Here is a 24,002-nt window from a genome sequence, read left to right as displayed (position 1 = left end):
GTAAACTCCATAAGGGCAGGATTTTTTGGTCTTATTTACTATCGTATCTTATTACCTAGAATGGTAAATGCTCACTAAATGTGTGTAGAATGAGTGCTGCATGAACTTACCAGTCTCACCCAGGTCTGTGCTCTGAAGAAATGTACGGCAGCGCTCCTTGTGCTCTTCGAGGGAACTTCTCTGTTTGTAACTCCTTCCACAAAACTCACATTTATAGGGTTTCTCAACTATAAGGAGAGCACAGGGGCACTCAGTGACCCTCAGGGGTTATAGAACAAATGGCGTATCGGGGCTCTGTGAAAACCATCCAGTAGGAATGAGACTGCTGAGGGAAGCCAGAGAATTTGGATACTGCTATATCTGCTTTACTTTTAAAGTTAGTAAACTGAAATAAGGTTATGGTCTGCCATGAAATTATTATGTTAGAGTATTCTTTGAAAAGACAGCCTCCTTTCACAAATGAAAGCATTTGGATTTAATGATTATTATTAAGCACAGTGGTTTGGCTCCAGATCCAATCTTGTATCTTTAAGGAACAATATGGGGCCTTTTTATTCTTCAAGGATGTTAGTGTGGTTTAAGAATGAAATAGGAAGAGCTCTCTTATTTTGTGACATCTATCTGGCTATAAATAAAGAATGCTACACTTTATGGGAGTTAGCCATTCAGCTAGAAACTGATGGCCTTTTTAGGGCATTGACATATTTGGATAAATTTAGATTATCCTTGCCAAGTGGCTATAAAAAAGTCTAGGCTAAATTGATAAAAACTGCTAAATGAACTGAGGATATTTTTGAATAATAGAAATAAGAATAAATTGCAAAAATTACTTCATATTAATTTCTAAGATAAAGCAAAAAAGTTTTATCAAAAGTTCATCCATACAATTCAGGCCACCTTTGTCCTCCTAACTACTCTAAATGCTATATTGCTTAAAATATATAAGTAATAACTTCAATTCTGTGTGCAGGGCTGGGCTTTCTGATTTGTTGAAAAAATGTAACCCATGAATTTGTCAAAGTTTTAGGGGCTGAGATTTCTATTTTCTAATCCTCTTGCTGTGTTTAAAACAGAAACTTTGAGACTCAAAGCACCAAAATATCCTCATGAAATCCCAAGTTAAAATAAATGCAGGTTTGCTAGAGCTAAAAATGTTAAGTTTCTGCGTAATTGGTGTCCTATAGAATCTGTCTTAAAAATAACTACTACTGTTACATCTTACTTGAAAAAAGCAACAGAAGAGAACTACTGTAATTTTTTGGACCAAACTCTGCCTTAATATATTACTTTGAACAATGAGTTGTGAAGAAAACTCTTTTTTTTTTTTTTGCCACTTAATGATGTCTCATGGTGAGTTTTGTTGGGGCTGACTTGTTTAATCCTTAGTTTCTGAATTGTGACCAGTTGCAGATTTGGGGTTGGGTTTCAGTTAAAGCAGTATGTGGATTGACATAAAAACAAACCCAGTTTTGTATTTTTTTTTTTTAGTCTTCAATTAAAATTTTGTCAGATAACATCAAGAACATGAGGTCCCAAATTTGAAAAATAACTCAGCCTTATTTTTCTAAGAGGGAAATTCTAAATGTTGAAAAAAATTATCTTGGTTGGTTAAAATAAGAAGTGAAAACATCAAGACAGAACATTGCTTTTTATGCATTCTTATTGCTGCTCATCTTTTAGAGATTAAAAATAAATAGGCTGATCAAGAAGAAAGTTGTGTTTAAGAAATTTAGCCCATGTACACCTAAAACTAATACAGTGTTATATTGTCAATTATATCTCAATGAAAAAAGAAATTTAGCCCAGAATGGCCAAAACCCCCAAAATTTAGCCCAGAATAGCCAAAAGTAACCCTATGATTTCTACCCAGTTTACAATTTTACATAATTTTCAAACTGTATAACATTGGCTTGTCCAGATTTTTGAATGAAGTGTGCGTGTGTGTCTTTTTAAGGAAAATAATCTTTTAATAAAGTTTACCATAAGAAAATACTAATGGCTATAATTCTTTTTGCAGAAAAAAAGACTCAGGCTCTTACTGTCTGACTGTGTTGTTCTCTAAGGGAGCAAGGATGGTAAGGAGATGATCATCCCCATTGAGCCAGACGGAGAGCAATTAATGCCTTAATGGAAGTGTAATTAGCCCTAGAGGTCTCTGCTGTTGTAACCCTTCAGAACAGGAATGACAAATGAAAACTTCCATACTTAACTCTTTCTAGTTTCTGCAGTGGGCACTAGGGAACACACATTTACTAGATATAGAATGCTCAATGCTCTCACTTACCAGAATGTGTTCTAAGATGACCTGTGAGTGCATCTCTTCTCTGGCATGCGTAGTTGCAGAGGTGACACTTAAAAGGTTTTTCCCCTGTGTGCAGTTTAATGTGGCGGAGGAGGTTACCTTTCTGAGTAAAAGATGCCCCACACTGATTACACTGGAATGGGCGTTCACCTTTAAAAAGGACAAAAAGGAGATGTCTGATCACCCGCAAGTGGCGAAGCATATGCACAGATTAGACGCCTATGGCAAAAGTTCATCTTTCGGACAGTTTCTGTTCATACCCGGATCAGCTGGGAGCTATATATCAGGGGAAGCATAAGATTTCTTTATGGAAACTTCTCTCTAGAAGAAAAAAAGCACTCACCTAGCAAGGCTACTTTAGTTGTCATGTTGTCTTGAATCAGAGCAAAGAAACAAGAGCAGCTCTACAAGAGTTTTCTAGATGTAAATTTTAAAATTACTTACCATTCCTTTGAAATGTAATCTCAGACTGAAAAAAGAGCCACAGATTCAAGTCCTAATAAGCCGCTGAGGGCCAGAAATGCTTCTTTTAAAAGGATTCATAACGGATATCAGATGGAATCTACTGGGCTCAGTGTAACTGTTGTATCTGTATGCACTTCTATATATTGCCTGTTTATAGTCTGAAGATTGATTTTTTTTAAGTGGTAATAAAATTATATCCTTTCATCTACCAAATTTAAACCCAATACAATAGAAGATCTGCTTTTTTTAAAAAGTTACGCAAAAATATATGAAAGATGCATAAGAAGCATATCACACAATTCAACTCCTACTTATTAACCGAAGAAAAAATATTTGGCTGACCTAGAACACTGCTCTCTACAGTCCTTTTTTAATTCATACCATTTGCAATATGTTTGCCAAATACATGGTGAAGCAGGAATAAAAATTACTGGGTAAATGAAAATGTAGAAAGGAACACATACATCAGAATTATAGCAAAAATCAATGAAACTAATCAAAAGTCATCCCACATTCTACCACTTCATTTTTCACATGGCTGCATTAGGATGGTTTACAGAAGGATAGATAAAGGAGACTATTTACCAGTATGGCTCCGCTTATGAACCATTAAGACATTGAAGCTAATGCAGGATAATCCACACACATCGCAGTTCATCTTGCCACTGGTTGGCCTGCTACCATCATATGAGACAACATGTCTCTCCAATTTAATGTTTTCATATTCATTATATTCTCTTGAATAGCTGTAAGGAATTTCAGGCTCTTCTGCATTTCCCATGGGCTCTGGCTTCAAAACATTCTCATCTCTTTCACTATATTCATCTTTTACTTTCATTGAATCATCTGCAGGGAGGAAAATGCAAGAAATGAACAATGACTGTATCTGGAGTTAACAAAGACCCACAACTGACAAATACCAAATGAAGCTAACGTAATATTGTAGATCTACAAAACAAGAAAAGACTATTAAGATGATCACTCATTATTTGAATTCAGAGCCACAATCAGGGAAAATACACACACATACAAAATAGATGGCAGTGTTTTAGGCCATCCAGAAAATTAGAAATAACAGATTTTAGTTATGACTGCTCAAAGCGACCATGAAAAAAACATTTTGAGCAACTCTTCCAGTATTGAGGGAGAAGAAAGGTTTTCAGATCTAGTACCTTTTTTGGTGGCTGCAATTAAAAGGCAAGGTGATGTGCTCTTTGGTTTCAAGAAGAAAATATCGTTTTAATTCTTCCAATGCATCCAATTTAAGCCACGAAGATTGAGAGTTGAACAGTTACTATGATTTTTCAGATTTTAAGCCACGCTTTTGCCTCTGCCTCTTCCATGAATATGAACTGCTAAAATGAGTCTTATCTCTCTCGGAACTGATAAAGAGACAACACTGAAAGTAGAGGAAGCTGGCAGTACTAGTGAAATACGTTGAGAAAGATAAAAGGAGAAGTAATTCTTTAACATAATCTTCTAAGGAGTCACTTTCATTGGTACAGGTAAATGGAACTCAACCTAGGCAAGGGGAATGACACCTATACCCAAGTTAGAGAGGGCTAAACTCAAGATCCTAGAATTATCGGACTGAGTGGGGAGGAAGGATTGGTCCAAGTGAGTTAGCTGACCAGGCACTATCTTAAAAAGAGTTGTAACACTCTTAAGCTGAAGAACATAAGAAATGAAGAAGCCAAAATTATGTACTGACACTAACAAAACGTAAATATTTGCCTGATGTGATGATAAATATCTTTAAAGAATTTTTTCATATATAAAATATAGTGCATAAATGCTTACTTTTTCAAACATTTGTTCTTAGAAACTGGAAGCTGTACTTCCCCATAAGGAATCATAAATCAATGGAATTTTAGGGCTGGAAGGGAATTTAAAGATCATCTAATCCAATTCTCTTGTTTTTCAGATAAGGAAATCTGGGAACATAGATGTTTTTAGTGATCTGTCCAAGGTTACACCATTAATAGCAGATGTGATTAAAATGCTAACCTTGGATTTGACCTCGCACACTAGACACAGAAAGTCTAAGTGGCTTCTTGCTAACATATTCCACAGTCTCCCATCAATGGTATAGATGTTAAAGACCAAAACACTCTGAAGAAAAGATATTTTAAAAAAACTACATCCCTTCAAAAACAGCAGTAAGTGTAGCTCCCGTTGCCACATAGGAGGAAGTACAACTGCAGCTGTGCCTAGCTTGCTACCTACAACCAAGTTTCAATTTTCACTTCTATCAGGGTTACCTTTCATCTATATTAACTGTGTTTGCTTAATCGAGCAAGACAGGGCCTAACCACCAAGAGAGGAGCCATTGCTGCAACACTGTTCCACTGCTTCTCACCATGGTTCATGGTTCACAACCTTTCACTCTTTGATTAGAAGAGATGTAGGGCCACACAGTAAGTCCAACATGCTTCAAATTTTCCCATCCTATGCATCTGGGTTATACATGAATTGATATCCATTTCCTACATGGAAAGAGGTTCATTCCCTTCTTTCTCTGGATAGGTCTTGCCTGCTTTCAGATGGAATTTGCTTAAGTGGTTTAAAAAGTTTGGGTGTTTTTTTTTTTTTTTTTAGAGAAGGATGCACCTGAGGCGTGTACCCTCCTCCCTTCCTCCATTACTCCAGCTGTGGGTGATATCCCACCAAAGCTTGAGTGCTCTTCAGTTTGCATGTAGGCGTTTAAAAGAACCTCAACGGAAAACTTCAGCTACTGAAAACCAAACACAGCAGATAGAAAGGGCCAGCAGAAAATGATTCTTTGAATTTTGCTTATAATATTAATATGAACAGACCTACGTCATTCTGTGGTCAGTGACAATTAAAAACCAGTAAGATCAATGTATTGGGTCATTCTGAAAACACATAACATAAAAGAGTTGCTCCTTGCCGCAGGATTTTGGCTTTAATGAGCTTGACCTAGAACTACACTGACCAGGCTCAAGATAAAATCTTGGCATTTGTTCTTTACGACTTAGCTGTAGAATGAGGAAGACAGTATTTGAGACCAAGGGCCCTAAGGAAACACATAAGGGTCACATGGGCAAGGCATGTGAGAAGTTCTTGAATTTACTGGACCAAAAAGTTCCTGGTATAGATGTTGGTTTGCCTTTAGAGTCTTAAATCAGTTTTAGATAAGAGACTTGGATGGCCTCTCTGCGTGGTTTTGGGGAGCAACAATCCATATGGTTTACCATGTGGACAGAGTTGAGTATCAGAATATATTAGTATCTGAGATACAAATGGGATTCCTGAGAAATTATTGGGTTTATCTCCGGGCCTCCAAATATGGTCCCCCAAAACTATCAGGAAAGACACTAGTCTGCTCTAAGGAAGAGATTAATTCCATCCCTTGGAAGGTAGATTTACTGGAGCAGAGCGGGGCATTCTACTTCGTATCCTTTGAAAATGTTAATAAACATGTCTAAAATCAAACTTGTAATCTTTGAACCCCAAACTGCTTCTAATGTATGACTTCTTTATATTTACAAATGGTGTCTTCCTTCTTCCAGTCTCCAAGTCCTGAAACTGGAATTCTTCTCCTTTCAATCTCCACATCAAGTCAACCTCTCTAGATGCCAACTCCTCTTTTCCATTCCCTTTGTAATTTATTTTAGTCTCTCATCTCATCATACCTACATTCATCCTCTCTCAACATTCTTTCATAGATAGATTTATTACAAAAGTAATCTATGCTTACCTGTCCCTCCATCCTCAAAACTGATGTAAAATTCCCTGTAATCTGGCTTCGGCCTCCATAATTTATCGAATCTGCTCCTCTGAAGATAATCTCCTGATTCCTAAATCTAATGACCTTTGTATGCTATTTACCCCAACTTCTCTGTAGCCCTTGATGCTACTGACCATTCCTTGTTCTTCTATACCTCTATTTCTTTAATGAAACTGTACCTACTTTCCTTACCTTTCTGATTGCTTTTTCCTAGATCTTTTTCTTCCTTCTGACTCTTAAATACCATCCTTAATCCTCTTTTTTCTTCTCTCTACACCACGGCAATTTCATCCACTCTTAAGGTTTCAACTAGCATTTTATATGATTAATCCCCAAATATATATCTCCAGGTGCAATCTCTCTCCCCTTCTTCAGTCCTCTATTCCCAAAGGCCTCCTAGGTATCTTCTCAGTTACTCAGGCTAGAATGTTTACAGTCATCTTTCCTTCCTCTTGTTTGTACCCCACATTTAATTACCCATTCGTTCTATTTTTGTATCCTCTCTTCAGTCTGCTCTCCTCCCCACTATTTTGCGGGTCCATTATCCTAAATCTCAGACCCTGCTTACTCTCCCCATAACCTATTGTGGTAGTCTCCATCTTGTTCTCCCTGCCTTCTTTCTTTCATTCTATATATGGCCACCAGACTGTACTCCCTAAATGATACCTCTGGTCATTTCACGGACCTGTCGAAATTCTTCGGTATTCTCCATTGCCAACAAAATAAAATCTAAACTTAAAAACAAAGATTTTAAAAGGCTTTTCAGTATCTGGCCTCAACCTATCTTTGTAATGTTTTTGATTACTCAGATATCTTTAACTAAACAACTTCTATGCATTCTTGATTTTATTATTTCCACCACGTGAAAGGTCTTTCCCCACCACAGGTCCAAATCCTACACATCTTTCAAGGCCTAATATGCCATTTCCTCCCACTATGCCTTCCTAGGTTCCCCTAGCTGCAAAATAATCTGTTTCCTTCTTTCTCTGTTTCCTTCATCTCCCATAAGGACAGAAACCAAAAACAGCAGATAGAAAGGGCCAGCAGAAAATTGTTTTGTTTTATTTTGTTTTGTTTTGTTTTTAACTCAGTATTCCCTATAACACTGCTTAACCTGTATATGTAAGAAAAGAAGTTGTGTGGTTTTAAAATAGAAATTCGAGTGTGTGAGGGACTAGAAATATGCATTAAAAACATGCTCCCTAGGTAAATCCTATGCACAATGGAGTCTGAGAACTGCTGCTCTGGAGTTTGACAGTGCTCTGCATAAAGCACATACACAATAATACTTAGTATAAGGATATACCACTGCATTAGCCTCCAAACTGGCCCACAGTGTATGTGACCTCTATTTTATATTATGTCCTATTGCCAGATTAATCATCCTGATGCACTAAAACCTTTGTTCTAGAAACTTTCAATGACTTCATTTTGTGTACAATAAAGTCCAAATTCCTTAGCAAGACATTCAAGTGCCTGTCTAAAACCTGCCTCAAGCATACCTGATCATCTCATTTCTCACTAATCTCCTTGGATCATCATTTTCCTTAGACTAGAACCTTGCAACTCAAAGCGAGGTCCTTGAATCAGCAGTTCCAGAATCCCCTGGGAGCTTATTAGAAATGTAGACTCTCAGGCTTATCCTAGACCTATTGGATTAGAATTTGCATTTTAACAAGATCCGTGAGAATTCTTATGCACATTAAAGTTTCAGAAGTACAGCAGCAATCTGACGAATTGCAGTTTTCCAAGCCTCCTCTCCAGTCTTTCCCACACCTTAGAGGTCCTTCCCCTATATTAACATTCTATTCAAACCTCTAGATGTTGTTTAAATACCTTTTCTTCCATGCAGTCTTCCTTGATACCCTAAACTAGAAAAAATTCTCTGGTTTTTGTGCTCTCTCATATACTTACCTCATTCTACTTTATATTTAGCATGATGTCATTAACCTCTACAGATTCACCTTAACATAGTTGACATGTTCATCAAATGTTACATGTAAAACCAGTAATATTGTTCCACTGATTTACATTATACACTCAGAGATGTTTATTTAATTTTTCATTGATTTTCAGTTGTTAATGACTGGCAACACCTACTATGTTAACAAAGGCAGAAAATCTTTAAAATTTGGCAAGAAATACTTGAATATACTTGAGAACTGCCCTACAGTATCCTGAAATCTTTTGTAAAGAGAATAACCTTTTGTAATGTGAATAATCTCCCATTTTAATTTTGTAAATTCCAGTCTCATAATATGTATCAGGTTTCTTAGACACATAACTAAAGTTGCCCCTTAAAAAACTACCAAGAATTTTAATAGGCACTAGCAATATTTTACTTCTTAAGCCAGGTGATGGGTCCATGAATGCTATGTTTATTATTCTTTAAACTACACACATAATTATATTTGCCTTTTTGCATGTGTGATACATACCATAATAAAAAAGTGTTAAAGGCTTCCTGAGTAAATTTTTTATAATTGAACTTGTGGAGAAAAGGACACACCAAACCACAAATTGCTGATAAAAGTAATTGCTAAATATTCCCAGAGGGGTTTTGATGTCTAAATTGAATTTAACCCATAGAAAATTAGATTAAACTGAACTTCTTTCTAAAGGGGCTACTCTGGGGTACGATTGCTTCCATCTTTGTCTATGTTCTGGAGGCCTCTTAGGAAGATGACACACACTAACATGCACACACCCCCAGAGAGAATTTTGTAGGCTGAAGAGAACAAAAGGCTTGGCTCACTGGGGCTGATGCACATGGTTTCATTTCCTGGGGTGATGGTTATCACATGAAAGGCTTGCACTCCAGAGTAGATATTTTTGGTTTCACCTGAGACATTGCAAAAACAATGGGTCTTGGAAAGGATCCAACATCTAAATCCTTCAGGGGCAATAGCAGTCTCAGCCAACTGTGCCTCAGTTTGTTTTTACAGGCACATAAAACGCTCAGTTGGAGAGAAGAAACTATCAAAGATAGCAAACAGAACACGCATCCTTGGATCCAAGGATAGCATCTTGTTAGTAGGAATTTCCTAGTGTACAAAAGGGGTCCTGACTTTTCACTCTGAACTATGAGATCTCAGAATCCAGCTCAAAGAAGGACAAAGTTTGGAGTAATAACCTCAAGTTTGCCAGAGATACTGTGAGAAGGGACAAAACAAGAGAGGCTGTTAGACACAAAAGGGTGATGTTGTTTAAATGTTTTACAAGGATTGGAGGTCATAACCATGAAATCCTCAGCACATGCAAAAGTCAACTGGATAACAAAGAAGCTTAATCATCTTAATGTGGCATTTTAATGATGCCACTGATTTGCTATGCCAATTCAGAGATAATGAGGCCCTAATGCTACAGATGTTCAGCCAGGCTAAAAGAAAGGGGGGGTGGGTTTTCTAGCATGCCATTTTCTAACTATCCAATTAAACAAATTGTGAAAGCATCTAAATAGTTTACCAGGTTTTGACAGCTGTTAATAGGATTTAGAAGCTCGAAGCAGTAAAGAGCAAAATGGGAGATATATGGATTGTAGGCATTTAGTCTACCGAGTTTGTTGCTATGACCCAATGTAGTGCAAACAGATGAACTAGAACAGTTTTCCTTATAAAATTAATGCCTGTACTTCTTTTCCTGAATAGCTTCTTTGTAGCATGAACGAGAACACTGGAATTATGGGTCATTTTCATTTTCAAATTTACTTTTTTATGTGTAAGGTAAGGAGGGAGAAAAATCAATGATATTTTGGGAACTAAAGAATAAGAAGTTTTAGTATTTGCTAACCAGTAAAATTATAAAGCTTCAATGAAAATGAAACTTTTGGTCATTGATTTATAGAATCCTTTGTTTTCATTTTTCTCTTTTAAAATTTAAAATTACAGACATCTGTAATTTTAAACACCTATTTTAAAGTTAGGAAAAAACTGTAAAAGGCAAATCAAACTAATAAAAGATAAAATAATATCTCAATAGCAGCGAAATAAGATAGCAGTTTGTGCAATATTTGGTTTGGTTTAAGTTCTCATTAAAACATATTCTTATCAGACTTTTAAATTTGGCTTTAAAGAATCTAAACTGGTAACTAGTAAATTATGTTACCTCAAATTAAGAGCACTAGCATGAAACCATGAAGAAAGTTTCAGCTGCAAAGGACTCACCCTCAATTTTACTAATGACATCAATCTTTGTCTTATTGTCCAACTATCAAATACCTCATTCATTGCCATATTAAAAATAATTTTGCTTAATAATTTCAGTATAATTATTTGGTTTCCCATTAGAACAAGAGGAAATTTATTATTTTTAACAAGAAGAATACACTACACATCACCAACAGGTAAGGTTTGAGCTGCTCAGATGGGCTAAGCTCTTTAGATATGGAACCAGGTGAATTCTTTACTTTGAGTTGTTGTGAGGATTGAAAATCATGATGTGTGAAAGTCCTTTCTAAACTACAAAGAAGTATACAAATATGAACTTTTCTATTATTTAACCTATGTATTACATTATTTTATATTTCTTGTCCCAACAGGTAACTGTTACCTGTTGAAAAATAATGAATGAAAATACATCTAATGAGGTTAAGGTTTTAAATGTTGCCTAAACATAATAAAGATAGGCTAAAGTAGGTAACTTGTAGACACTTCAATTATAAATCCAGAGGAAAAAAACTTTCTTTTCATTCATAATTCCCTTGTAGAATATTCGCTCTACCTTTCTTTTGACAGAGTTAAAAATTTTAAAGCATATTAAAATATAATTCTTAGAAAAATTTAAAGTGTCATCCAAATATAATTTAAAAGGCTAAAAACATTCCGACTGTCACAACATCAAAGTTGGGATCACGAGTAAGGGAAGAAATAAAAATGTCTTTTATATCCAAGAGCATAAGTAATTCTTGGTATACATAGCATGTTTTGTGTTATATGACAGTTAACATGTTTATTTCTCATACATATTAGGAAGATCTTCAAGGCAGGGGCCAGGTTTTAATAATATTTGTAACCTCAGAAACTTTCAGAGGGCCTAGTTACTACAGGTATTGAATGAATAAACAAATAAATTAATGAACTCTTAGGGCAACTTAATGAACTAATTTAATGATAGTAAGAAGGCCAGGCAGGGAAAAAATAGTAAGTCAATTTGTCATAACACTCCCTGACTTGTCTACAACATTCTGAAGGTGAGCTATATAGTATGCAGAGTCTCTCCTCATGATACATCAGAGAAAGGCCTAAGCCCCACAGCAATAACCAGTTCTCCTGCTGACTTCTTTGCCTGAGATGGTCTGGCCTCTGTCCCTCCTACTCTACCACTTCGGAACAGGATGCTACTGACCAGTCTCTGCTTCTGGAATCTCTTCCCGGAGCCTATTTCATGCCTGGTTCTATTCCTACCTCATTTCTTTATTTCCTAAGTTTACTCCTCTTTCTCTGTCTCCTAAGTGTGAATGATCTCCAGGGGCCTGTTCCTTGAACCTTTTGTTTTTTTAGTTTACATATTCTTCTGATCCAACTTTTTGTTGCCGATGACTCCCAAATCTGTATTTCCAGTCTAGTCATTCCTTTTGATACTTCCAATCACTTCTTGGATTTCTTATACTTGTTTTACACTAAACAAGTTGTAACCTAGCTCATTATCTCTCTCCTTTTTACTTCCTTTCCAAATTTGCTCTTCCTACAGTATTTCCTGTTTTCCCCTCTACATAGTGGCTGCTTGATGTTAATGTCTTAACATTTAGCACTGTGCTTGGCACACAGTTCAATGACTGCCTACCAAATGAACAGAAGGAAAGAAGGCAAGAAGGAAGGAAGGCACAAATAATTATTCTGTTCTTTGCTTCTAATACAAAATTAAAGTTGGAGGTGTTTTAAAAAATTGTACAGACTGTAATTTTGCCTAAGGCTAGCATATTAGGCCATGGCAAAGGAAAACAATAAATAATATTTCTAATTTAAGGTATGCCAACCAGATCGAAAAGGTATAGAGGATATTTGGAAGAAAAGGAAATGAGTATAAGAATTATGAATTAGAAGATTCTTGCTCTTTTTAACATTAAATTAATTAAAACAAAATATGTATAAAACAATATAAATTTTATATTACCATCTGCTAAATATTATTTAGACTTTTCTTCCTCTCTATTTCCTCTATTCCTCTCTCTCTGGTTTTCAAATAATGGAATTAGAGCATTAAGAAACATGAAAGAAACTCAGCACTGACTTGTCCTAGGTGAATGTACAACGTTAAAAGCACATAAGGGAATAAGCTATCTTGTCACTGGAACATGCTCATCCCTGGGGGTAAAGTATAACAACTGCTTAACAGCTGCCCAGCAAAACTCTTTAAGGCTGCAAGCGAAGATGCATCTTAACTCCACTAGAAAGTAAAGGAAATGTTGTCTGGCAGAATAAAACGAGAATGAAATCTAGTCAACAAACTGGAGTACATGACCCTTTTTATTTCAAAAGGCAATTTTTAATGATCATGGATAGAGAGGTTTCTACTAACAGTACTCAAATAGCATAAGAATGGGTACTAGGAATGATAAGGAAGGGACAATATGGTATTTCACTCTTATTTTGCCCATTGAAAATAAATTTAAATGTCTTTTTTTTTTTTTTTTTAAGTTCTGATAAAAGAGCAGGGGCTTTGGAGCAAGACAGAATGTACGCTCAAGTTGTACTAACTAGTTGTGTGATCTCAGCAAACCTCTTGACTTCTATAAATTCTCTCATTTGTGCAATGATGATAACATCTACACTTAACATGGTTGTTACAGTAATTAAATTAGGCGAAGTAACGTATATAAAGGTCTAGCATAGTAGCTGACATATAATATCTTCATGACCTTGGGCTAGGCAAAGATTTCTCAGATTTGATACCAAAAGCATGATTCATAAATGAAAATATCTTACAACTTAATAAGACAAATAACCAAATTAAAACTGTGAAAACAATTTAAATTGACATTTCACCAAAGAAATTATACAAATGAACAACAGGCAAATGAAAAGAGGTTCAACATCATTAGTTATTAGAGAAATGCAAATTAAAACCACGATGAGACACCACTTCGCACCTACTAGAATGGCTATCATCAAAAAGACAGACAATAATTAGTCTTGGTGAGGATGTAGAGAAAATGGAACTTTAATGTGTTGCTGGTGGGAATGTAAAAACGGCGCAGTCATTTGGAAAAAGTTTGGCAACAGAGCAGGCCGCCTTCTGAAATGTCTCTCAATGATCCCTGACTCCTTTCTGTGTGTAATGTGGGTTGGACCTAAGTGATTTGCTTTTAATTAAGAGAATATGGCAAAGGTGATGGGAAATCACTTCTGTTATTAGATAATAAAAGACTGTGACTTCCATTTTATTCTCATTTTTTCTCTGTAGTGCTTTTCACGTGCTTCTTTGATGAAGTAAAGCTAGAGAGCCCATATGACAAGAATTGAAGGCAGTTTCTGGCCAACCTCCAGTGAGGAAATGAGGCCCTCAGTCTGACACTCTTAAGGAACTGAATCCTGATAATCACATGAGTCAGTTTGGAAGTTGATCTTGCCCTAGTCAAGCCTTCAGATGAGACTGCTGTCTAGGTCAGTACTTTGATGACAGCCTTGTAAGACATTCTGAAGCAGAGGACACAGATAAACCGTGCCTGTATTCCTGAGATAATAAATTTGTACTATTTTAGATTGCTAAGTTTTGGGATAATTTGTTATATAGAAATTGATAACTAATATAGGCAGTTTCTTCTAAAATTAAACAAATTCATCATACAACCCAGCAATTCCACTCCTATGCATCTACTCAAAAGAAATGAAAACATATGTCTATGCAAAGACTTGTACACAAATGTTCATAGCAGGATTATTCAGAAGAGCCAAAAAAACTGGAAACAATCAGAATGTTGGTGAATTGATAAACAAAATGTACTGTATCAATACAACAGAATACCATTCAGAAATAAAGACAAAATACTGATACATACAACAACTTGGATAAACTTAAACATTGTGTTAAATGAAAGAAGCTAGAAACAAAAGACTACATATTGTTATAATTCCTTTTATTTGAGATGGCCAGAAATGGTAAATCTATAAAGGTACAAATAAGATTAGTGGCTGCCTAGGGCTGGGGGTAAGAATAGGGATTGAGGGCAAACAGGTGAAAGAGATGTTCTAAAACATGGTTCTGGTTGCACAGTTCTGTAAATTTACTAAAAATCACTGAATTGAATACTTAAAGGTATGTATATAACCACGCTAAAGCTGGTTTTTTTGTTTTTGTTTTTCAAAAAGAACTCTAAAATGATTTAAAAAACCCAAACGGTAGCTAGCTATACTGATACTGACACTGATTCAAGAGGGGAGAGGCTAACTACTCATTCACCAACTATACACAAGAAACATTGTGACAAGTGTGGCCTTTTGAGCTACGAATAATACCATATGACAAATTCTCATAAGATGATCTTTAACTTCTTATGTTCCTGTACAACTGATTTCATGCCCTTTTCAAAGAAATTAATGTGTCATAGTAAAAAACACAAGGTGCATCTGCTACTTGGCCAGAGGAAAAGAGGCTGAAACAATCAACTGTGAAAGAGCTGGCCTCTTAGGACATCTCCCATACTTAATTATTTTACTATCAACTTCAGAGAATACCAAAGTACTGAATTTTGCTCTTTCTAAAATCCATAAAGATCGATTTTCTAATTGTATTACTTCTTCGTAATATTTTGTGCTTTTATGTCTTTTTATGTGCTTTTATGCCTTACTTTCTGTTAATAGTACAGTGGCTTTACTAGGCTATGATTATTATTTAATGAGCACTACCCCTGACCTACAAGTCAGCAGTAGTGTAAAGCACATGGGGAAGCTCTCTCAGGGTTCACTCACGGATGTGAGAGTTTAGTCCTCACATAAGAAAAGAAGAAAATAATTATTTTTTCTATACAATCTCAGAGAAAGAACTAGTACAACCTGAAGGACTAGAACCATAAAATCAAGAGGATGGTGAATAAGGAACAGTTCATATAAAAATGTCAGAAATAGTTTTGGGCTCAGAAGCAATGAAGAGAGGTAGTAAAGATACTAAGCTGTGTCCAAATTTTGGTATGGCCACAAGCCTAGACTGACTGAAGATAATAAAGATCCTTTCCCATTTTCTCTAGAGTTGCTATGAACTTCCTTGAGGGATAACAAAAGGTAATAAAGGCATGACTGGGACTGCTGCTTCTGTAGACACAGGTGCAGAAAAGCCTAGTTCTATCAAATCTTGTTGATGTTTTTAATGCCACCAGACTGACTAATGCAGTTGAAGTATCGACCAAGCAGATCTCATTTTTACTTACTTGTTAGTTGAGATAACTAACAAATCTATTAAGTGTAAGGTCACAAATTATTTTTAATTATTAAACCATGGATCTCCACGTTACTGTTTAGACAGCATCACCCACTGCATAATATAGTTTCCAAGACTCATTCCTGCAACCTCAAATCTAGATCCAATTGCTCTTGTTGGTTGAAAAGCAGATTTTAACCAGGCAGCTGAATGAGAAAACATCTGGACCTTCCAGTCAGAACGAGAAAGGTCACATGTTAAATCCAGATAATCTTGTTTATTGGTGTTTGAAGGTTATACACCAAAGGCTTGGATTATCATGGTCCTCCTTTAGGCCTGGCTCTGACATCTTCATTCATCTGCTGTGTGTGTGTGTGTGTGTGTGTGTGTGTGTGTCCCTTTACAATCCAAAGCTTTAAAACTACTGTGTCATTAGTCATTTCCAAATGTAATTTTCCTAATTCTAAGCCTGAATACTATGTCAACCTATTACTAGACTGCTGAGTATTAAATGCTGGAAGAATCCACCTAATAGAATTGTCAAGGGCAGATGATGTCTATTTTTTTAAAAACTGTTTTCCAAATTTCTATACAGCATTTTACTATAGATGAAGCATCTGCAACTTTCCTCATCAAAATTAAGAAAAAGGAAAGACCTTGGAATCAGCAAGGTATAAAATCAAAAGATTGCCCTAGCATAGGTTTCAGGTCAGTGATGAAGAAAGGAGGATTATGTCTATTTCAAGATTTTTTTTTTAATTAGTATATATTATTCTATGTACATACAGAACTGAATCAAAATTGTTTATGTTGGAAACAATTCTATAGTCTCTTACATATGAAACTATTAAAAAAACAGCAAAGTCAAGAAGCTTTAAGACCTTAAACACTTTGGTCAGGGCTTTTTAATCTTTTCTAGGTTGTAGACTTCTCTGAAGAAATGTACTCTTTGTCCAGAAAAATGTACACATGCTCATAAGCACAAAATTTCACACAGTTTTGAGAGACTTCTCAAACCTTGAGATATCAGGTTGAGAATCTTTGTATTAGGCCTTTTAAATGAGCTCAGGCTTAAGTTGAAAGCTCCTCTGTGTTACACTTTATATACTTTATATGGCAATGGCTAGCCTTTAAAGTTTTGTTCCAGTACTCTCAAAAGAATTTTGAAAAATTATGTTTCCCCCTTATATACAGTGAACATTAAGTAGATAATAAGTTGACATCTAAAATTTTTCATAATAATTTTAAAAAATTTAAAGCAAAAACAATTGATTATTGTAAATAATGATAGGTTAAACTGTTATTGCACCTTTTCAAATGTATCTAATGGAATATAAATATTAGTGATTTGATCTACCCATTATTAATTTAAAAATATATAAGTTTTAAAAAAAATCAGAAATTTTCTCCTTGAACTTCTATTTCCATTTCCTGCTCCTCATAGAATTTTATCCTTTTGTACTATTCTTTTATGCTTGAGTCTTCTATTGCTCATCTTATCGCGTGTCTCTACAACTATATATATATATATGTGTGTGTATATATATATACATACACACACATATATGTATATGTTACAATGAAGTGCTGTGTGTTAAAAAATTTCTTCTGGATTGAGTTATTATAATTATTAGCATATAATTGATGAAAATTTCGGGGAATGCATCTCTTAATGAGATGGACAGAGGGGGGTGCATTTATGAAAGTCTGATTAAAGAAATTATCTAATTGACCCTCTGTTTGGCATCCTGGAAGTATTTACACTTTAGAGAAAAGAAGTAAGATTTGGATGGGTGAGAGATGTGCCTTTCTTTTATAGAATGGAAAACGATCATTGTGAAGGGGGAGAAGAGATAAAAGAACCTCAACTAAGGCAGCTTTATAGGACAGATAGTTTTAGGAAAGAGAACATACTGAAGTTGAAGACCTGGAACTTGATTCTCTTAAAATTGTCTACACTCATGTAATCCTTGGAAAGTCTTCCCATATCCTAGTTTGAAGAATACTGCTAAAAAAAATGTACTCACAGACTCTTCTTCACTTAACAACTTAGTGAGCATTTGGCAATGAAGGGAGGGGATGGATGGAAAAATAAATGGCGGATGAAGAGGCAAAAGGAAAAAATGGATAAATACTGAGCATTTACTGTATATCCCAAACTTTGGTATAAAAGAATAAGAATATAAAAGACTGCCCTTGTCCTCTCATCAGCTCTTTGGGAGACAATAAAGTACAATGAGACCCTGCCACAGTGCAATATATATAAATGGGATGTAACCAGATTGGCAAGTGCCTCCAGCTATCCACTCCTCCTCCCTTCTCTGACAGGAGCAAGCTAAATCTTATGTTACAGGATCTGGTCGGAGATAACTGCCTCATGATCATTTGGGGACTGTGGTTCTGTTTTGTTTTGTTTTTAATTTAAGAAATGATTCCATTTGGGGACTTTTTAAGTTTAATGTATGATCGGCTGTATCTAGTCTAAACTTCACTGTTGCTGCTTTATGCTTTTTGTAACAGTGTCTACCCAAAATACCTATATTTCATTAACTTTACAATAATGTAACCCCTATATTTTAGAGACAAAATTTCTGGATCCTACCTACCATGTTGTAGAAAGTTCTCATGTATTCTTCTCATCTCCGAAACTATTCTCTTTCATGCAAATTAGAAAACAAAACAAACAAACAAAAAAGCCCTTCTGACAAATTATGACAAACGATGACCTAGTGAGCCAGAATAAAATTTCATTCAGTCCTCAGGCCAGTGGTGTGCTGGTAAATGCTTAAAAACCAACTCAGAGTGGAGGAAGGGCCTTCAATTGTAGCATTTACTGATATCAGTGGTATACATACCATGGCCCATTTCAAGCTACCAATGTGAAGTCACCCAGCTCACAAAATTCCTGAAAATTTAACAAGTGATTATGAGCTGATTCTGGCACACCATAGGGACTCTTCACTTATTCGTCAGCAGGGTGCCTTCATGTGGTTACCAAACTGCACCAGGGTATACAATGGCCCAGGTCATCATGTCTGGTGTCAAACTTTTGAACAACTGAACTCACCTGGCAAGAGCTGATACTGTGAGAGTTAGCAGGCACATGTGGGTGTTTCATATACTGTTCACCAACTGGACTGGAATCCATTTTATATCACACTTATCTTGCTTCCACTGTAAGAAGGTACCAGCACTATTGCTCCACAGTTAGAGGAAAGCAAAAGAAAGGAGAAGAGTCTGGGAGGATCCACCAAGGACAGTGGGCAGACCCATTTTTCTGTCAGCCATTACAGTTTTCCATTTCTCTTTTGTAGATGCCAAATATCTTCCTACAAGTTCCTTTTAGTTCACTGTGCTACACAGCTTGGTTAAAAAAATAATCTGGAGATGGTGTTTTCTGTTAAAAAGATTCAAGGAGGGTGTCTAGGTTTTATCGCCAACCGAACTTACCCATTTGACACAATAGAAACCATAAAGCCTCTCTGCCCATCATGAGCACTTACAGAAATCCCCTGTGAGTGAACTTCTGCAGCAAAGTACTGCTGATTTTGTGAGATAACCCCTGCATCCCATGAGCGACAGGTCTTGATCTGGGCTTGAGAGATGTAATATTTTGATAAAAAACGGCACTTCCTTTTGAAGCACATATTTGCGTGTGCTGAGCAGTACCACTGGAACCTCAGTGAGCGCCTAAGCGAGGTTGACTTGGTCTCTCCCAGCTCGCTCCAGCCATAAGCCCCTCCTTTACACATCTAAATGTAGCAGTAATTAGCATCCATAAACCACAACTGTGGCTTGGTTTTTTTCCCCCCTTTCAGAAGCATCAAAGTAGTTTGTATTTCTCATGAGTGCAAAAAAGTTGTACACCTCAAAAGAGACTGAGACTCTGACATGGGAAGCTACTGAGGACGGGAGCTATATCTCCTAAGGGGTAAAGAATTATTTTTCAGCAAACTTTCTAATTAACGTTCTTATCTTTGATCTAAGCTTCACACAATAAAGTATCACAATAAAGAAAATTTAAGGCCTTTCAAAAAATTATCAAATTCAACTTTTTTCCTGGAATTAGGCACGATCCTAAGTCTTACGCAACAGAAGTACTTAAATACACTAGTATTTATTTCACTACTGATCACTACTGTACAATTAATTAAAAAGAAATCTATTTCATGATGAGTACCAGGTATATTTTATATTCACTTATAAAGATCTGGGAGATAAAGGTATAGTTCCCCCAAAATTCATGTCTGTCAGGAACCTCAGATGTGACTTTATTTGGAAACAGGGTCATTGAAGATACAATTAGTTAAGATGAAGGCACACTGGGTTAGGGTGGGCTCTAATCCAATGATGAGTGTCCTTGTAAGAAGAGAAGACAGACAGAGATGCACACAGAGAAGGTGGCTGTGTGACGATGGAGGCAGAGACTGGAATTATACTGCCACAAGCCAAAGAACACCAAGGATTGCTGGGAGCCATCAGAAGCTAGAAAAAGGCAAGGAAGGATTCTTCCCTAGAGTCTTTAGAGGGAGCATGACCATGTTGACACCTTGATTTGATACTTCTAGCTTCCAGAAATGTAAGAATAAATTTCTGTTGCTTTAAGCCCCCCAGTTTTGTTGTAGAAGCCCTAGGAAACTAATACGAAGGATAAATGTGCTACATAGGCAAGTAAACAGCTGATGCTGATGGATACTGAGACATATTATGTACTTTTTGCCCCATAGCAACTCTAGAACAAACTGCTAGTGTAAACAGAAAGAGAGAGTGGTTGTTAACCGGGTGCTAGCTGAAAAATGGGAGCCAATAGAGTGTTAAATGCAGGGAGCTGGCAGTCAAATATAGATTCCCTAATAATTCGAAGAGGAAAAGTAATACCACCAGCATATACATGTAGAATCACAACCTCAAAACATACATGCTAAAGACAGAATCTTTCCTTCCATGTCTAAGTGGAAAATGGCAAAGATGGGACCAACTTCAGAAGAAAAAGAAACAAAAAGCTGAGGTTCTAACTCAATCATTTCGCACTGAACTGCGTATTTCTTTTTATAGGGCCTTGCTGGGATGAAGTTCCACCATCTAGTGTTTTATCTCTACCTAGTTATACCCCTGGGTACACTACTATTAAATACATTTTATCTTTAGCCCTGATATCCAGAGGCCTCTACTATATTGTGTTCCTCTGTTAACAGAGGCCAGACACAAGCAATCGGGGTATTCTTTCTCATGATATGCTATAATATTGTTTTACCTTCTGCTTCTGACATTAAGGTATCTCAGCAACATCTAAAATCCAATATGAAGGTCCCAGTATCCTTTGAATTCAGTAAAGTGCTTAGGATATCCTAGCACTTATCCAATGCTAAACAATAACAAAGACTTGGGGATCTCTGGGTTATTTCTTATTGCTCAAGATCAGTCTGACAACAGTTGCAGTTGTCATTGTTCATAGGAGTCAATGACCAGGCAGGAAAAAGAAGTCTGAATCTCTTCATTTCTTGTGCTTTTTAAATTGGGTGGATTATACAACTTCACAGGGGGCCATTTAAGAAAACTATACATGTGGGCTATTGGGGCTCTTTTTTTTCAAAAACTTATAATATAATGGGGTGAAAGTTTGTCATGCACAAACAATTCCAGGTAGAATATAATTAGGTGTTTAAACAAGTACTAATCAAACAGTACGAAAACTTCACTCCAAGACTAGATGGGGGAGCTGGGAGAGTATAAGAAGGCCTCATGGAAGAAATAAACTTAAGTTGATGTAAATATCTCCAGTGCATTGGTCTATTAATTTAAATTTTCAGGAAGAAAGGAGGAGCCAATTCAGTGGTAGTACATTTAATCAACTTATGGTTTTATATGACCAATTAATTTATGTAAATTGTAATGGTACAGAGTATACACACTATATATGTGTGTGATAAACAGAGCTGTTAATGATACATATTTTCTAATTTTAAAAATAATAGTGTTAGACTCTCCATTGATATCCTTTTGAAATGTTTATATGATTATTGTTCCTTCCTTTCAAGGACCAAAGCTTCCTCAATTCATCACACAATAAATGCATATACCAGGCCAGTAGTCTGCAAACTATGGCTTGCAGGCCAAGTTTGACTCAATGCCTGTTTTTATAAATAAAGTTACTGTCATGCAGCCCTGTGCATTCATTTATGTATCTTTATGGCTGCTTTACACTACAACAGCAGAGACGAAAAGTTGCAAGAAATTGTATGGACCACAAAACCTAGAATTTTTACTATCTGGCCCTTCACAAAAAAAGTTTGCCAATTCCTGCACTAAGATCCTAGAAGTATATTGTTTAATATATATAATTAAAGTCCCTATGGGGTGGAAAACAAGTGAATTTATTTTGAATATTAATATCTTTTAAAAATTCTAAATATTTTATCTTCTTTCTCAAACAACAACTCTAGTTGGGCAAAGAATTTCTGCCCCCCTAAAAATCTAGTCTGTCTTTCCACAAAAGAGAAATAGTGCTTCTATTAGAGCCTTAAATTTTCTATAACATTTTCCTAAGAACTGGAAACTGAAAAGATGCACACGACATTTAATTTATTTAACATATAAATTAAACATGGTTACAATTATACTGAATTTAAAACATTCCAAGACAGGACTTAGTTTCTAAATATTTTCAAAGTACATTTAAAAAATACTTCTATTAAACTTAGAATAAGATCCTCTAAAAGCTACTTTAAAATTGTTTATAATCATTATTACTTTATAGTTAAATTTCCCTAATTACTTTTTAAAAGTATAATCCTAACTCTATCTTAATATTCCCTTATGCTACATGTGGTAGAACTAACTTATTGTGCAATAGGTATACCTTCTATCAGTCAGTGCTACTTTTTAGTTCTATTACTTTATAATTTAACATGTATAATTTATATATACTGATCACATATGTTTTTAAAAAGCAAGGGCCTGGTTACAATCTTTTGCAAAGGTATGTGACCCAGATTAAGCACTAACATGAATAGTATAATAATCAGTTTGGAGCTTAATCATGAAATAATGGATTAATCTTTCAACACTAAAATAGTCTATTCATATCTAAATCAGGCTTAGAGGAAAGATGCATTTATTCTCTCTCAAATTATTTAGAATAATTGATTATATCTTCTAGTCTCTGTCAAAAACTGCATGACATTCCCAGACCTCTCGCAACCAAGAAAAATGCACAGATATCCCATTAATTCACTGACCTGCAGTTAGAGCTAAGGTAATAGAAATGGCATAAGCAGCTACAGCAGCTGAAGATGACCCTAACCGAGTGACCACAGAGACTGAATTGCTCTCTTTTCTCCTTGGAAGCACTTCTGGGGCAGGGTCAAATTCAGAGGCCTGCAAACTATTGTGTGGATACTCAGAGAAGTGTTGAACCACATGGGTTTTACAATATTTGTTTTAAATTCCTATTGTTAAATAGAAATTATTTGGTTTTTTGTTTATGTTTGGGTATTTAATCTGGCTCCCACCCCTTTGCCCCCCACACCTGAAAACATAAAACTCATAGCTACTTCTGAACCCAGGCAAATTCTAACACGAATTATAATTCCCAGACAAAAAGATGTTTAAGGATCATCACTTAAAAAAAAAAAAATTAATGGCATTACCTACCAGAACTTAGCTTAACTCAGAAAAATGCAAGCCAAAGGCACAGTTATTATTTGCCTCATTCTGAGTGTGACTCCATGGATGTCACTTCAAGAAGTTGCATGAAGCTGGTAGAACACCATATGCCTTTCCTCAGCACAAATGACCACATCCTGTGCCAGGCAGCATTTTTCAGTCTCTGTGGTTAAGAACTGGTACAAATAAAAGTATAGCTAGGCAGAGCTGGAATGTTAGTTGAAGCTGTGATTTGAATCTCAGAAGTTTTAGACAAAGAACTCTATTTTTTGATCCCTTAAAAATTTAAGACAAAAAAAAAAAAGACCTCAAGAAACGATTTTTAAAATTTTTCTTTTCTTCATTTAGAAACACATATATAAATATATCTAATTGATCAAAGGCATTCATTTAGTCATTTACTCAACAAATATTTATTGCACATCAACTATAAGCCAAGTACTGTTCAAGGTACTCCAAATACCTAGC

General features: G+C 35.8%; 1 protein-coding gene across 2 annotated transcripts in view; it reads right to left on the bottom strand.

Annotated features, from left to right (window-relative positions):
* The window catches only part of IKZF3 (IKAROS family zinc finger 3), a 76,386-nt gene that overhangs the window by 23,096 nt on the left and 29,288 nt on the right, over positions 1-24,002 (bottom strand). For both annotated transcript variants that reach the window (XM_006924696.2, XM_015599342.1), the window contains exons 4-6: positions 3,353-3,613; positions 2,285-2,452; positions 111-227 (exon numbers count right to left, since the gene is read on the bottom strand). In XM_006924696.2, the coding sequence (XP_006924758.1) occupies positions 111-227; positions 2,285-2,452; positions 3,353-3,613 (546 nt within the window). The remainder of the gene's footprint in view (positions 1-110; positions 228-2,284; positions 2,453-3,352; positions 3,614-24,002) is intronic.

Source organism: Pteropus alecto, unplaced genomic scaffold (assembly GCF_000325575.1).
Source record: "Pteropus alecto unplaced genomic scaffold, ASM32557v1 scaffold98, whole genome shotgun sequence".
Lineage (NCBI taxonomy): Eukaryota > Metazoa > Chordata > Mammalia > Chiroptera > Pteropodidae > Pteropus > Pteropus alecto.
This window is presented reverse-complemented; position numbering and strand designations above follow the sequence as displayed.